This window comes from Cherax quadricarinatus, chromosome 51 (genome assembly GCF_038502225.1).
Source record: "Cherax quadricarinatus isolate ZL_2023a chromosome 51, ASM3850222v1, whole genome shotgun sequence".
Lineage (NCBI taxonomy): Eukaryota > Metazoa > Arthropoda > Malacostraca > Decapoda > Parastacidae > Cherax > Cherax quadricarinatus.
In genome coordinates, this window is record NC_091342.1 from 5,633,553 (window position 1) to 5,648,552 (window position 15,000).

At 49.4% G+C, this 15,000-nt stretch overlaps 1 protein-coding gene across 1 annotated transcript in view; it reads left to right on the forward strand.

Moving 5' to 3' along the window:
* The window catches only part of LOC128694570 (single-minded homolog 2-like), a 132,508-nt gene that overhangs the window by 109,366 nt on the left and 8,142 nt on the right, over positions 1–15,000 (forward strand). The window contains exons 7-9 of the mRNA XM_070095718.1: positions 1,931–2,115; positions 8,749–8,855; positions 9,552–9,967. Coding sequence (XP_069951819.1) covers positions 1,931–2,115; positions 8,749–8,855; positions 9,552–9,967 — 708 coding nt within the window. The remainder of the gene's footprint in view (positions 1–1,930; positions 2,116–8,748; positions 8,856–9,551; positions 9,968–15,000) is intronic.

A 15,000-nucleotide genomic window follows, 5' to 3' on the forward strand; every position in this document is an offset into this window, starting at 1 on the left:
TGGTGGCTGTAACACACACAGGTGGTGCTGGTGGCTGTAACACACACAGATGGCGTTGGGGGCTGTAACACACACAGGTAGTGTTGGTGGCTGTTAAACACACAGATAATGCTGGTGGCTGTAACACACATACATGATGCTGGTGACTGTAACACAAACAGATGATGCTGGTGGCTGTAACACACACACATGATGCTGGTGACTGTAACACAAACAGATGATGCTGGTGGCTGTAACACACACACATGATGCTGGTGACTGTAACACAAACAGATGATGCTGGTGGCTGTAACACACACAGGTGGTGCTGGTGGCTGTAACACACACAGGTGGTGCTGGTGGCTGTAACACACAGATGATGTTGGTGGCTGTAACACACACATGATGCTGGTGACTGTAACACAAACAGATGATACTGGTGGCTGTAACACACACAGGTGGTGCTGGTGGCTGTAACACACACAGGTAGTGTTGGTGGCTGTTAAACACACAGATAATGCTGGTGGCTGTAACACACAGACGATGTTGGTGGCTGTAACACACATACATGATGCTGGTGACTGTAACACAAACAGATGATACTGGTGGCTGTAACACACACAGGTGGTGCTGGTGGCTGTAACACACACAGGTGGTGCTGGTGGCTGTAACACACACAGGTGGTGCTGGTGACTGTAACACACACAGATGATGCTGGTGGCTGTAACACACACAGGTTGTGCTGGTGACTGTAACACACACAGGTGGTGCTGGTGACTGTAACACACACAGATGATGCTGGTGGCTGTAACACACACAGATGATGCTGGTGGCTGTAACACACAGATGATGCTGGTTGCTGTAACACACACAGGTGGTGCTTGTGGCTGTAACACACAGATGATGCTGGTGGCTGTAACACACACAGGTGGTGCTGGTGGCTGTAACACACACACACATGATGCTGGTGACTGTAACACACACAGGTTGTGCTGGTGGCTGTAACACACACAGATGATGCTGGTGGCTGTAACACACACAGATGATGCTGGTGGCTGTAACACACACAGATGATGCTGGTGGCTGTAACACACACAGATGATGCTGGTGGCTGTAACACACACAGGTGGTGCTGGTGGCTGTAACACACACAGGTGGTGCTGGTGGCTGTAACACACACAGGTGGTGTTGGGGGCTGTAACACACACAGATGATGCTGGTGCTGGTGACTGTAACACACACAGGTGGTGCTGGTGGCTGTAACACACACAGGTGGTGCTGGTGACTGTAACACAAACAGATGATGCTGGTGGCTGTAACACACACAGGTGGTGCTGGTGACTGTAACACACACAGGTGGTGCTGGTGGCTGTATGATGCTGGTGGCTGTACTGTAACACACACAGGTGGTGCTGGTGACTGTAACACACACAGGTGGTGCTGGTGGCTGTAACACACACAGGTGGTGCTGGTGGCTGTAACACACACAGGTGGTGCTGGTGGCTGTAACACACACAGGCGGTGCTGGTAGCTGTAACACACAGATGATGTTGGTGGTTGTAACACACACACATGATGCTGGTGACTGTAACACAAACAGATGATGCTGGTGGCTGTAACACACACAGGTGGTGCTGGTGGCTGTAACACACAGATGATGTTGGTGGTTGTAACACACACACATGATGCTGGTGACTGTAACACAAACAGATGATGCTGGTGGCTGTAACACACACAGGTGGTGCTGGTGGCTGTAACACACAGATGATGTTGGTGGCTGTAACACACACACATGATGCTGGTGACTGTAACACAAACAGATGATGCTGGTGGCTGTAACACACACAGGTGGTGCTGGTGGCTGTAACACACACAGGTGGTGCTGGTGGCTGTAACACACAGGCGGTGCTGGTAGCTGTAACACTAACATTATAATCACTCCCACACACAGGTGGTGCTGGTAGCTGGACATTACCTGTCTTACTTACCCTTGTGTTCGAGGAATGAACCAGTGTTCCTGGCTCACTGTACACCCATCGCTATGCCAGAGACCAGAGAAAGTGTCGTTCAAGGTGCCACTAACGTCTTCACCTCCGTCCACACACTCGACATGAAGTTCATCAATCTTGACAGAAAGTGAGTACCATTTTGTCTTTCTTCTCTCATCTCTCCTTCCTCACTGTTTCCAGACTAGACGGAAAGCAAGTACATTTGTCTCTCTCTCTCCTGACATCTCTCCTTCCTTATTGTCTCCAGACTAGACAGAAAGCGAGTACCTTTGTCTCTCTCTCCCGTCATCTCTCCTTTCTTACTGCATCCAGACTAGACAGAAAGTGTCCGTTTATCTTGCAGTTTCCTCGTGGTCTAGACGGTGTCTCCTGTCATGTCTCACTCCATACTAGACAGCAAATGAGTGACCTGTGTACATCTCTCACACCTTAATGCTCGTGGCGTAGATGGTTGCTGTGACACCATGTACAGGCGAGGTGTGACCATTCAGTGAGCAGCGCTCAGCACCACTCTGCCAACCATGACCACTACCACCATCACCACCACCATCACTACCATCACCACCACCGCTATCACCACCATCAACACCACCACCACCATTACCACCACCATCCCCACCACCACCACCACCACCACCACCACCACCACCACCAACATCACGACCACCATCACCACCACCACCACCACCACCACCACCATCACCACCACCACCACCACCACCACCACCATTACCATCACCATCACCACCACCGTCACCATCACCATCACCACCACCACTGGGTCACGCTCCACAGTGTTACCATAAATCAGTCGGGTTAACAATGGATACTAGGCTAATAAAAGTTTAATTCTTAGCGGCCGGGTCATGTCAGAGGTCAGATGTTCCTGGGATTTTGTTGGAGGTGTTCGAGAACGTGTTGCAGGTGTTGGAGGACGTGTTACAGGTGCTGGAGGACGTGTTTCAGGTGTTGGAGGATGTGTAACAGGTGCCGAAGGACGTGTTGCAGGTGCTTTCAGGACGTGTTGCAGGTGTTGGAGGACGTGTAGCAGGTGCTGGAAGACGTGTTGCAGGTGTTGGAGGACGTGTTACAGGTGTTGGAGGAAGTGTTTCAGGCGTTGGAGGATGTGTAACATGTGCAGAAGGACGCGTTGCAGGTGCTGAAGGACGTGTTGCAGGTGATGGAGGACGTCTTGAAGGAGTTGGAGGACGTGTTGTGGTTGTTGGAGGACGTGTTGCAGGTGTTGGAGGACGTGGTGCAGGTGTTGGAGGACGTGTTGCAGGTGTTGGAGGACGTGGTGCAGGTGTTGGAGGACGTGTTGTGGTTGCTGGAGGACGTGTTGCAGGTGTTGGAGGCCTTCTTTGAGGGCCTCCAACACCTGCAACACGTGTTACAGGTGCTGGAGGACGTGTTGCAGGTGTTGGCGGCCTTCTTTGAGGGCCTCCGACACCTGCAACACGTGTTACAGGTGCTGGAGGACGTGTTGCAGGTGTTGGATTACGTGTTGCAGGTGTTAGAGGCGTCCCCGAAATGTAGTATTGTGCCGTAGCATAGCGTGCGCAACACCAGCATGGAGCCCCCACCTAGAGACCGTGGGTACTGCAGACACACTCCTGCAGACACACTCCTGCAGACACACTCCTGCAGACACACTCCTGCCGACACAGACACACTCTCCTGCCGACACACTCCTGCAGACACACTCCTGCCACACTCCTGACACACTCCTGCAGACACACTCCTGCAGACACACTCCTGCAGACACACTCCTGCAGACACACTCCTGCCGACACACTCCTGCAGACACACTCCTGCAGACACACTCCTGCCGACACACTCCTGCAGACACACTCCTGCAGACACACTCCTGCAGACACACTCCTGCAGACACACTCCTGCAGACACACTCCTGCAGACACACTCCTGCAGACACACTCCTGCCGACACACTCCTGCAGACACACTCCTGCAGACACACTCCTGCCGACACACTCCTGCAGACACACTCCTGCCGACACACTCCTGCCGACACACTCCTGCCGACACACTCCTGCAGACACACTCCTGCAGACACCTGCAGACAGACATCTCAGTGAAGGGTTGTGGTGAGCGCAGGTTCCGCATGGGTTAGCGCTGCGAGCAGAGGTCACTAACAGTCTGCTCTTCTCTGCGGGAAAACAAAGAAGAAGATAGCCTTTTGGCGGGTTTTTTGTTCCATGCACCTTTGCTCTTGTTTCTGGGCGCATAATGGCGCGCATAATGGCGCGCATAATGGCGCGCATAATGGCGCGCATAATGGCGCGCGAACTCCAGCATTACTCCAAGTGGTTTTATTTCCCGCGTCTTTATTTTTTGGCGCGTTTTTCTTTCTGTTTATTTTCGCGCGTTTACTTTCCACTTTCGCGCGTTTTCTATTTATTTTCGCCTGGTACCCCCTGGGGCCCCTGTGCCAGTAACCTCCCCGGGGTCCCATCCCCCTTGTTACCACACCCACCATCCGGGGAGTGCCATCCCCCCCTGGTGAAGGGGCATCCTCTAACACATCTCTCTTTCTCCCTCTCCTTCCCCAAGGGATGGGAAACCTCCCCCATCCCTGGGGGTGGCGGGGGCCCCCCCTTGGGACATCCCGGGCAGAGATAATCCGGGGCACGTCTCCAGGGGGTCAGCCCGACCCATCTATCCTCGACCCCCTCCTCTCCTCACCCCCGAGGGGAGGGGAAAGTGGTGCCCCCCAAGTCTTTGTCCTTCGCCCTGCTTCCCACGCCCACGCCCCTCGCCACGCCCTTTCTCACGCCCACCACCACCACCCACCCCCTTCCCTTCTTCCCCCTGCCACCCCCTCTTCCTCCTCCCCTTCCCCGTAGTCGACATGAGCATCCCCCCACTTCTCTCTCTCTCCCCCCTCCCCATCCATCCAGCCCTCCCAGACTCCCTGGTCTACCTGTCATGGATACCAGTAAAAGTTCTCTTGCGTGAATACAACACTCCAGGTATACTTTCCAGGTATACCCTCCAGGTATACCCTCTAGGCATATCATTCAGGTATACCCTCCAGGTAAACCTTCCAGGTATATTCTCCAGGTATATCTCTCCTGAATGACTATCCTTACTATAATTATATTAATTTACTTTACCTGAGAGGTTGTGACGCACACACACACACACACACACACACACACACACACACACACACACACACACACACACACACACACACACCTGGGTATCAGTACTACGAAAACATTCCGCCAATCAATGGGTTTATCAATTCCAGAGGTTCCCAAGAATCTCTACTGTTGTGATGAATGGTTTGAAAAACCGACAAGTTGAAGATTGAGACACTTATGCAGCGTATGGGAATCTTTATTCAGGAAACGTTTCGCCACACAGTGGCTTCATCAGTCCAATACAAAGAGGAAGGCGTAAGGAGAGGAGGAGAATGAGGTAATCAGTCCCTCAACCTGGAGTCGATGTGTTCAGTCCATCAATCTTGTAGAATGTGCTGCCACTGGTGGGCCAAACGTCGTCCCAGTAGACACACACAGGTGTGGTACATATTTCTGACCGGTGTCTCTGTTAAACCTCTGTATTGACAGGTGTTTAAAGGTGGGGAAGGTGGACTGTGACAGGTGTTGTCTTACACCTGTATCATGGCAGGTGTGTAAGTTATAGCGTTGTTTAGAGGGGGCGTCAGATAGACGTTGTTTAGAGGGGGGCGTCAGATAGACGTTGTTTAGAGGGGGCGTCAGATAGACGTTGTTTAGAGGGGGCGTCAGATAGACGTTGTTTAGAGGGGGCGTCAGATAGACGTTGTTTAGAGGGGGCGTCAGATAGACGTTGTTTAGAGGGGGCGTCAGAGAGACGTTGTTTAGAGGGGGCGTCAGATAGACGTTGTTTAGAGGGGGCGTCAGATAGTGTCAGTCAGACTTGACTTGAAATTTAGTCATGAGTCAGCCAGACGTGTATATAAATTATAATGTGTATGTCTCTCAGTGTATATAAATTATAATGTGTATGTCTCTCAGTGTATATAAATTATAATGTGTATGTCTCTCAGTGTATATAAATTATAATGTGTATGTCTCTCAGTGTATATACACTGAGGTGTATGTCTCTCAGTGTATATACACTGAGGTGTATGTCTCTCAGTGTATATACACTGAGGTGTATGTCTCTCAGTGTATATACACTGAGGTGTATGTCTCTCAGTGTATATACACTGAGGTGTATGTCTCTCAGTGTATATACACTGAGGTGTATGTCTCTCAGTGTACATACACTGTGAGGTGTATGTCTCTCAGTGTACATACACTGTGAGGTGTATGTTTCTCAGTGTACATACACTGTGATGTGTATGTTTCTCAGTGTACATACACTGTGAGGTGTATGTTTCTCAGTGTACATACACTGTGAGGTGTATGTTTCTCAGTGTACATACACTGTGATGTGTATGTTTCTCAGTGTACATACACTGTGAGGTGTATGTTTCTCAGTGTACATACACTGAGGTGTATGTTTCTCAGTGTACATACACTGTGAGGTGTATGTTTCTCAGTGTACATACACTGTGAGGTGTATGTTTCTCAGTGTACATACACTGTGAGGTGTATGTTTCTCAGTGTACATACACTGTGAGGTGTATGTTTCTCAGTGTACATACACTGTGAGGTGTATGTTTCTCAGTGTACATACACTGTGAGGTGTATGTTTCTCAGTGTACATACACTGTGAGGTGTATGTCTCTCAGTGTACATACACTGTGAGGTGTATGTCTCTCAGTGTACATACACTGTGATGTGTATGTTTCTCAGTGTACATACACTGTGAGGTGTATGTTTCTCAGTGTACATACACTGTGAGGTGTATGTTTCTCAGTGTACATACACTGTGATGTGTATGTTTCTCAGTGTACATACACTGTGAGGTGTATGTTTCTCAGTGTACATACACTGTGAGGTGTATGTTTCTCAGTGTACATACACTGTGAGGTGTATGTTTCTCAGTGTACATACACTGTGAGGTGTATGTTTCTCAGTGTACATACACTGTGAGGTGTATGTTTCTCAGTGTACATACACTGTGAGGTGTATGTTTCTCAGTGTACATACACTGTGAGGTGTATGTTTCTCAGTGTACATACACTGTGAGGTGTATGTTTCTCAGTGTACATACACTGTGAGGTGTATTTTTCTCAGTGTACATACACTGTGAGGTGTATGTTTCTCAGTGTACATACACTGTGAGGTGTATGTCTCTCAGTGTACATACACTGTGATGTGTATGTTTCTCAGTGTACATACACTGTGAGGTGTATGTTTCTCAGTGTACATACACTGTGAGGTGTATGTTTCTCAGTGTACATACACTGTGAGGTGTATTTTTCTCAGTGTACATACACTGTGAGGTGTATGTTTCTCAGTGTACATACACTGTGAGGTGTATGTCTCTCAGTGTACATACACTGTGAGGTGTATGTCTCTCAGTGTACATACACTGTGAGGTGTATGTTTCTCAGTGTACATACACTGTGAGGTGTATGTCTCTCAGTGTACATACACTGTGAGGTGTATGTCTCTCAGGGTACATACACTGTGAGGTGTATGTCTCTCAGTGTACATACACTGTGAGGTGTATGTCTCTCAGTGTACATACACTGTGAGGTGTATTTTTCTCAGTGTACATACACTGTGAGGTGTATGTCTCTCAGTGTACATACACTGTGAGGTGTATGTCTCTCAGTGTACATACACTGTGAGGTGTATGTCTCTCAGTGTACATACACTGTGATGTGTATGTTTCTCAGTGTACATACACTGTGAGGTGTATGTCTCTCAGTGTACATACACTGTGAGGTGTATGTCTCTCAGTGTACATACACTGTGATGTGTATGTTTCTCAGTGTACATACACTGTGATGTGTATGTTTCTCAGTGTACATACACTGTGAGGTGTATGTTTCTCAGTGTACATACACTGTGAGGTGTATGTTTCTCAGTGTACATACGCTGCGAGTTTACTGTAACCATCATGTGAGGTATTTAAAAACATTCTTGACTGGTGGTATACATGTAACCTGTAGCCTTAATGACCCTCGTATAGAAGATAGTTCCCAAATCCCCGTTAACCAACCAGCCCTTTCGTTATTCATATTAACGCAGACACCAAGCCTTGAGCAGCACACGAAGGGCAGCAGACAAGCGAAATAAACAGTATGAAGGACCACGTGCGGTGTGTTTCTGTGGTGAGATATCGCGCCTTGACGTAGCATCCACAACGGCCTCTGACATCTTTAGTTACCCCTCTAAACTGTGGGGTCAGGAATTGTGTGGCTAAGACATTGTGTTCCAGCCGTGGTGTTGTGTATTCCAGCCGTGATATTGTGTGTTCCAGCCGTGGTATTGTGTGTTCCACCGTGTTACTGTGTGTTCCGCTGTGGTATTGTGTGTCCCACCGTGGTATTGTGTGTTCCACCCGTGGTATTGCATGTTCCAGCCATGGTATTGTGTGTTCCGCCCGTGGTGTTACGTGTTTCAGTCACGGTATTGTGTTCCAGTCACGGTATTACATGTTCCAGCCACGATATTAAGTCTTAATTCTTTGCGTGTAAGGGGGCGTCAGATAGACGTTGTTTAGAGGGGGGCGTCAGATAGACAGATATCATGGTAAATGTTGTGTGAGTCTATTAAATAGTCAAGACTGATGGTACGATCCTCTCTCTCTCTCTCCCCTGTGTGTGTGTGTGGCTGTGGTGGTGGACACAGTGGAGAGTTCCACCTGGGCTACACTAGGTCGTCTCTGGCTGGCGTCTCCTGGTACCACCTTCTTCATCCTGAGAACATGAGAGAAGCACAGACCAAACACCGCCTCAGTAAGTACCTCTGACTCATATATGAACCTCCGTGGCCTCCTCCTCCTCCTCCTCCAGGAACGAAATCCTTGGCAGAAGATTTCTATCACACTGTAGCTTCTGCATTGTTAGAATCGCCTGTTTACGATTGTAATAACCCATGTGGGTTATTACAGTCGTGAAGTGTTCAGTAATAACCCATGTGGGTTATTACTGAACACTTGTCAGTGTTCGGTAATAACCCACATGGACACGGAAACACAGGAGGTTGACTGATCAGTCAGCCATTCGTTCAAGGGAATGACTCAACCAACAGTCCTTCCCTTGAACGAGTCTACCTGGACTTCCTACTTATTTCTGCAACATTGCAAGCTCCTAAAGATGTGCCGATTACAACACGAAAGGTCTAAACCTATCATTCAACTCCCCCTGGTCTATACCCTCCTGATCTATCCATCTCTGCGTCTTCTATCTATTAATAGTCATCTTGGGTTGGCAGGCTGGATGTGTGGGTAGTGTGAGCGGGTGACTAAGTTACGGATTCTTATTATTATAATCAAGGGGGAAGCGCTGATTCGGGGAACTGGAGCACAGATCCAATTCCCTAAATCAAGAGCCCCTCACCAACATCAAGGAACCTTCCTTGAGGGGACTAAGTTACGGAACTAATGTTACTACCTGTTACACTTCCCTAACAGTGTTCTTTCACTTCTGCAGTTACTACGAGTGAGCAGGACAGGTCCTGTATCCTGCTGGTGCGTCTACAGGCCGCCGGGGGCACCTGGCGTTGGGTACATAGTGTCTTACAGGTTAAGGATGCTGCTGACTCCAGCCAGCAGGCTGGTCAGGGCTCTCACATCACTAGCAACACCAACACCACTAGCACCAGCAGCAGCAGTAACACAAACACAAACAGCAGTAGCTGCAACAGCAGCACGCAACAGCAGCAGCAACAACAGCCAGTGATCGTGGCCACCAACCAGGTTCTAGGAGAGAAGGAAGCAGCAGTGTTAAGAGCTAACTCTTGGCTCTATCACTACTACACTATGCAGTCCAAACTTCAGTACGGCATCGCTTATGATGCCCACGCTCAACGCGTTCATGCTTACTACCCCCAGGTCATGACCTACCAGGTACGTCACGTTCATGTTTACTACCCCCAGGTCATGACCTACCAGGTACGTCACGTTCATGTTTACTACCCCAGGTCATGACCTACCAGGTACGTCACGTTCATGTTTACTATCCCAGGTCATGACCTACCAGGTACGTCACGTTCATGTTTACTACCCCCAGGTCATGACCTACCAGGTACGTCACGTTCATGTTTACTACCCCCAGGTCATGACCTACCAGGTACGTCACGTTCATGTTTACTACCCCCAGGTCATGACCTACCAGGTACGTCACGTTCATGTTTACTACCCCCAGGTCATGACCTACCAGGTACGTCACGTTCATGTTTACTACCCCCAGGTCATGACCTACCAGGTACGTCACGTTCATGTTTACTACCCCAGGTCATGACCTACCAGGTACGTCACGTTCATGTTTACCACCCCCAGGTCATGACCTATCGGTACGCCACGTTCATGCTTACTACCCCCAGGTCATGACCTACCAGGTACGCCACGTTCATGCTTACTACACCCAGGTCATGACCTACCAGGTACGCCACGTTCATGCTTACTACCCCCAGGTCATGACCTACCAGGTACGTCACGTTCATGCTTACTACCCCCAGGTCATGACCTACCAGGTACGTCACGTTCATGCTTACTACCCCCAGGTCATGACCTACCAGGTACGTCACGTTCATGCTTACTACCCCCAGGTCATGATCTACCAGGTACGTCACGTTCATGTTTACTACCCCCAGGTCATGACCTACCAGGTACGTCACGTTCACGTTTACTACCCCAGGTCATGACCTACCAGGTACGTCACGTTCATGCTTACTACCCCCAGGTCATGACCTACCAGGTACGTCACGTTCATGCTTACTCTCAGGTCATGACCTACCAGGTACGTCACGTTCATGCTTACTACCCTCAGGTCATGACCTACCAGGTACGTCACGTTCATGCTTACTACCCCAGGTCATGACCTACCAGGTACGTCACGTTCATGCTTCCTAACAACCAACAGTAGGTAACGCAACACTACCAGCAGGTAACGCAACACTACCATCAGGTAACGCAACACTACCAGCAGGTAACGCAACACTACCATCAGGTAACGCAACACTACCAGCAGGTAACGCAACACTACCAGCAGGTAACGCAACACTACCATCAGGTAACGCAACACTACCAGCAGGTAACGCAACACTACCAGCAGGTAACGCAACACTACCAGCAGGTAACGCAACACTACCAGCAGGTAACGCAACACTACCAGCAGGTAACGCAACACTACCATCAGGTAACGCAACACTACCAGCAGGTAACGCAACACTACCAGCAGGTAACGCAACACTACCAGCAGGTAACGCAACACTACCATCAGGTAACGCAACACTACCAGCAGGTAACGCAACACTACCAGCAGGTAACGCAACACTACCAGCAGGTAACGCAACACTACCATCAGGTAACGCAACACTACCAGCAGGTAACGCAACACTACCAGCAGGTAACGCAACACTACCATCAGGTAACGCAACACTACCAGCAAGTAACGCAACACTACCAGCAGGTAACGCAACACTACCAGCAAGTAACGCAACACTACCAGCAGGTAACGCAACACTACCAGCAGGTAACGCAACACTACCAGCAGGTAACGCAACACTACCATCAGGTAACGCAACACTACCAGCAGGTAACGCAACACTACCAGCAGGTAACGCAACACTACCAGCAGGTAACGCAACACTACCATCAGGTAACGCAACACTACCAGCAGGTAACGCAACACTACCAGCAGGTAACGCAACACTACCAGCAGGTAACGCAACACTACCATCAGGTAACGCAACACTACCAGCAGGTAACGCAACACTACCAGCAGGTAACGCAACACTACCAGCAGGTAACGCAACACTACCATCAGGTAACGCAACACTACCAGCAGGTAACGCAACACTACCAGCAAGTAACGCAACACTACCAGCAGGTAACGCAACACTACCAGCAAGTAACGCAACACTACCAGCAGGTAACGCAACACTACCAGCAAGTAACGCAACACTACCAGCAGGTAACGCAACACTACCAGCAGGTAACGCAACACTACCATCAGGTAACGCAACACTACCAGCAAGTAACGCAACACTACCAGCAGGTAACGCAACACTACCAGCAGGTAACGCAACACTACCAGCAGGTAACGCAACACTACCAGCAGGTAACGCAACACTACCATCAGGTAACGCAACACTACCAGCAAGTAACGCAACACTACCAGCAGGTAACGCAACACTACCAGCAGGTAACGCAACACTACCATCAGGTAACGCAACACTACCAGCAAGTAACGCAACACTACCAGCAGGTAACGCAACACTACCAGCAGGTAACGCAACACTACCAGCAGGTAACGCAACACTACCAGCAAGTAACGCAACACTACCAGCAGGTAACGCAACACTACCAGCAAGTAACGCAACACTACCAGCAGGTAACGCAACACTACCAGCAGGTAACGCAACACTACCAGCAGGTAACGCAACACTACCAGCAAGTAACGCAACACTACCAGCAGGTAACGCAACACTACCAGCAGGTAACGCAACACTACCAGCAGTTGCGAGTGTGTCTTCAAGTGTTGATGGAGGAATTTAAGTGGCCCTTGAGGAAGTGAATTCAGTGTTGTGGTGTTACAAGTGTTGAGAGAGAGAGAGAGAGAGAGAGAGAGAGAGAGAGAGAGAGAAAGAGACAGACAGACAGACAGACAGACAGACAGACAGACAGACAGACCAGGCACTTGCTAACACAGAGACCTGCAGTATTTGGAAGATCAGGTGCAAGAGACCTGAGGTATACTTAAATTCAGGTTATGCCAATCAGGTTTACAGAGTATCCCCTCAGTCCCCTCACACACACACACACACACACACACACACACACACACATGATAACGACATACAAAATACTGAGAGGAATTGACAAGGTGGACAAAGACAGGATGTTCCAGAGACTGGACACATCAACAAGGGGACACAGTTGGAAGTTGAAGACACAGATGAATCACAGGGATGTTAGGAAGTATTTCTTCAGCCACAGAGTAGTCAGTAAGTGGAATAGTTTGGGAAGCGATGTAGTGGAGGCAGGATCCATACATAGCTTTAAGCAGAGGTATGATAAAGCTCACGGCTCAGGGAGAGTGACCTAGTAGCGATCAGTGAAGAGGCGGGGCCAGGAGCTCGGACTCGACCCCCGCAACCTCAACTAGGTGAGTACAACTAGGTGAGTACACACACACACACACACACACACACACACACACACACACACACCACACACACACATACACACACACACACACACACACACACACACACACACACACACACACACACACACACACACACACACACACACACACACACACACACACACACACACACACACACACACTCAGGTAAGACGGAAAGTGGTTACTCTGGCCGACACACTCAGGTGCAGAAGAAAGTGACTCTTCACAATGGTGTTGCTGGGGTCTGGTATCTGATGGGCTGGGGGGGGGAGCAGCACAGCCCAACAGGAAGCCGAGTCTTAGTGTGACCATCTTCACTAACTACAGAGGAAGAACCAGGCGCCTGTAATTAAATAGCAGCAGCAGAGTCTGCTGCATTCTCAGCAGCAGGGATTATGCTGCTGCAGAAGGATGCTCTAGTTTTTGGTGCAACAAGCTGTGCATCTTGCAGCATCCTTCATCAGCAAGGGATGCTGCAGATGATGCCAGCGTGCGAGATACATCTCACCAACACAGCATCATCCTTCCTGTCACTTACAATCACTTTTCTTCACTGACAACTTACTGAGGGGAGGGGAAGGAAGGAAGGAAGGAAAGAAGGAAGGAAGGAAGGAAGGAGATGGAGTGAGAGAGGGAGGGAGGAAGGGATGGAGGGGGAGGGGGGGGAGAAAATGAGGGAGGTGACTTAGTTTAGTGTGAGTGTTTGGGGGAGGTGGAGAGTCATGGTGTAGAATCATTGTTGACTATACACATTCCTGTTCAAGGTCTGGTTATCTCCTTCCCCACCCTCTCCCTCTCCCCCCTCTCCCCCTACCACCCTCTTACCAACCCACCAACCCTCTTGATCCTCCCATCCACCTTCTGCCCCGTGCACCCTCCTGCCCTCCCACCCACACTAATGTTCCCCCCCACCAAAATGCTTCCCCACCCAGTCTCCTGTTTCCCCCCACCCACCCCTCCTTCACCCATCATCCTCCATCTTCAGTTTCTTGCTGTTTGGTAGGGGGTTGTACATAACTGCTACTAACCTCAATCAATTAATGTTTCTCTCATGTAGACCATAGATCTCCCAGTGTCTATGTCACGCAGGTGTCCGACTCTCCATGTGATTCACATTATAAGCTCAACTTCACCTCAACTTATATTCATTTTACCTTGTGGAAAATCACGTAGATCACGTGGCTTTGATTTCCTAGGCGGTTAAACTTCCCCAAGTTGGGGGTAAGGAGGCGGGGGGGTGGAGCAGACCCACCTATGCCTATCGGTAATGCCATAGTCTTCATACTCTCTTAATTTGTAAGATTTTATCTAGTAATAAAGCCTCCATAGGCTAATGTATCATGTTAATGTTGGTAGAATTACCGACAATATGTTCGGTAAAAGGACACAAGTGCAACTAATGTGACATCCTATTGTGGCAACGTTAGACATAACGTTTCTGTAACGTCTCTCACAACCTACACAATTATGGAAGCAGGCACTACCACAAGGTAGTGCCCACGGGGTACACAGTTAGTCACACTATACCCATAGCGAGTGCAGGACGACTTATCCTAAAGCCTTGTGCAGTGAGGTACTCTTAACATTCGATAACACATTAACGACCCGAATTAGATAATATATCACCGCAATACAGCTATCTCACTAGTGTACCAGGTGGTTACACGTGACTCATACAGGTCAGGTGACCACGGGCCACAGGGACCCCCAGCTCCACGTAAGTACCCTGAAGTAGTACTGAATGTGT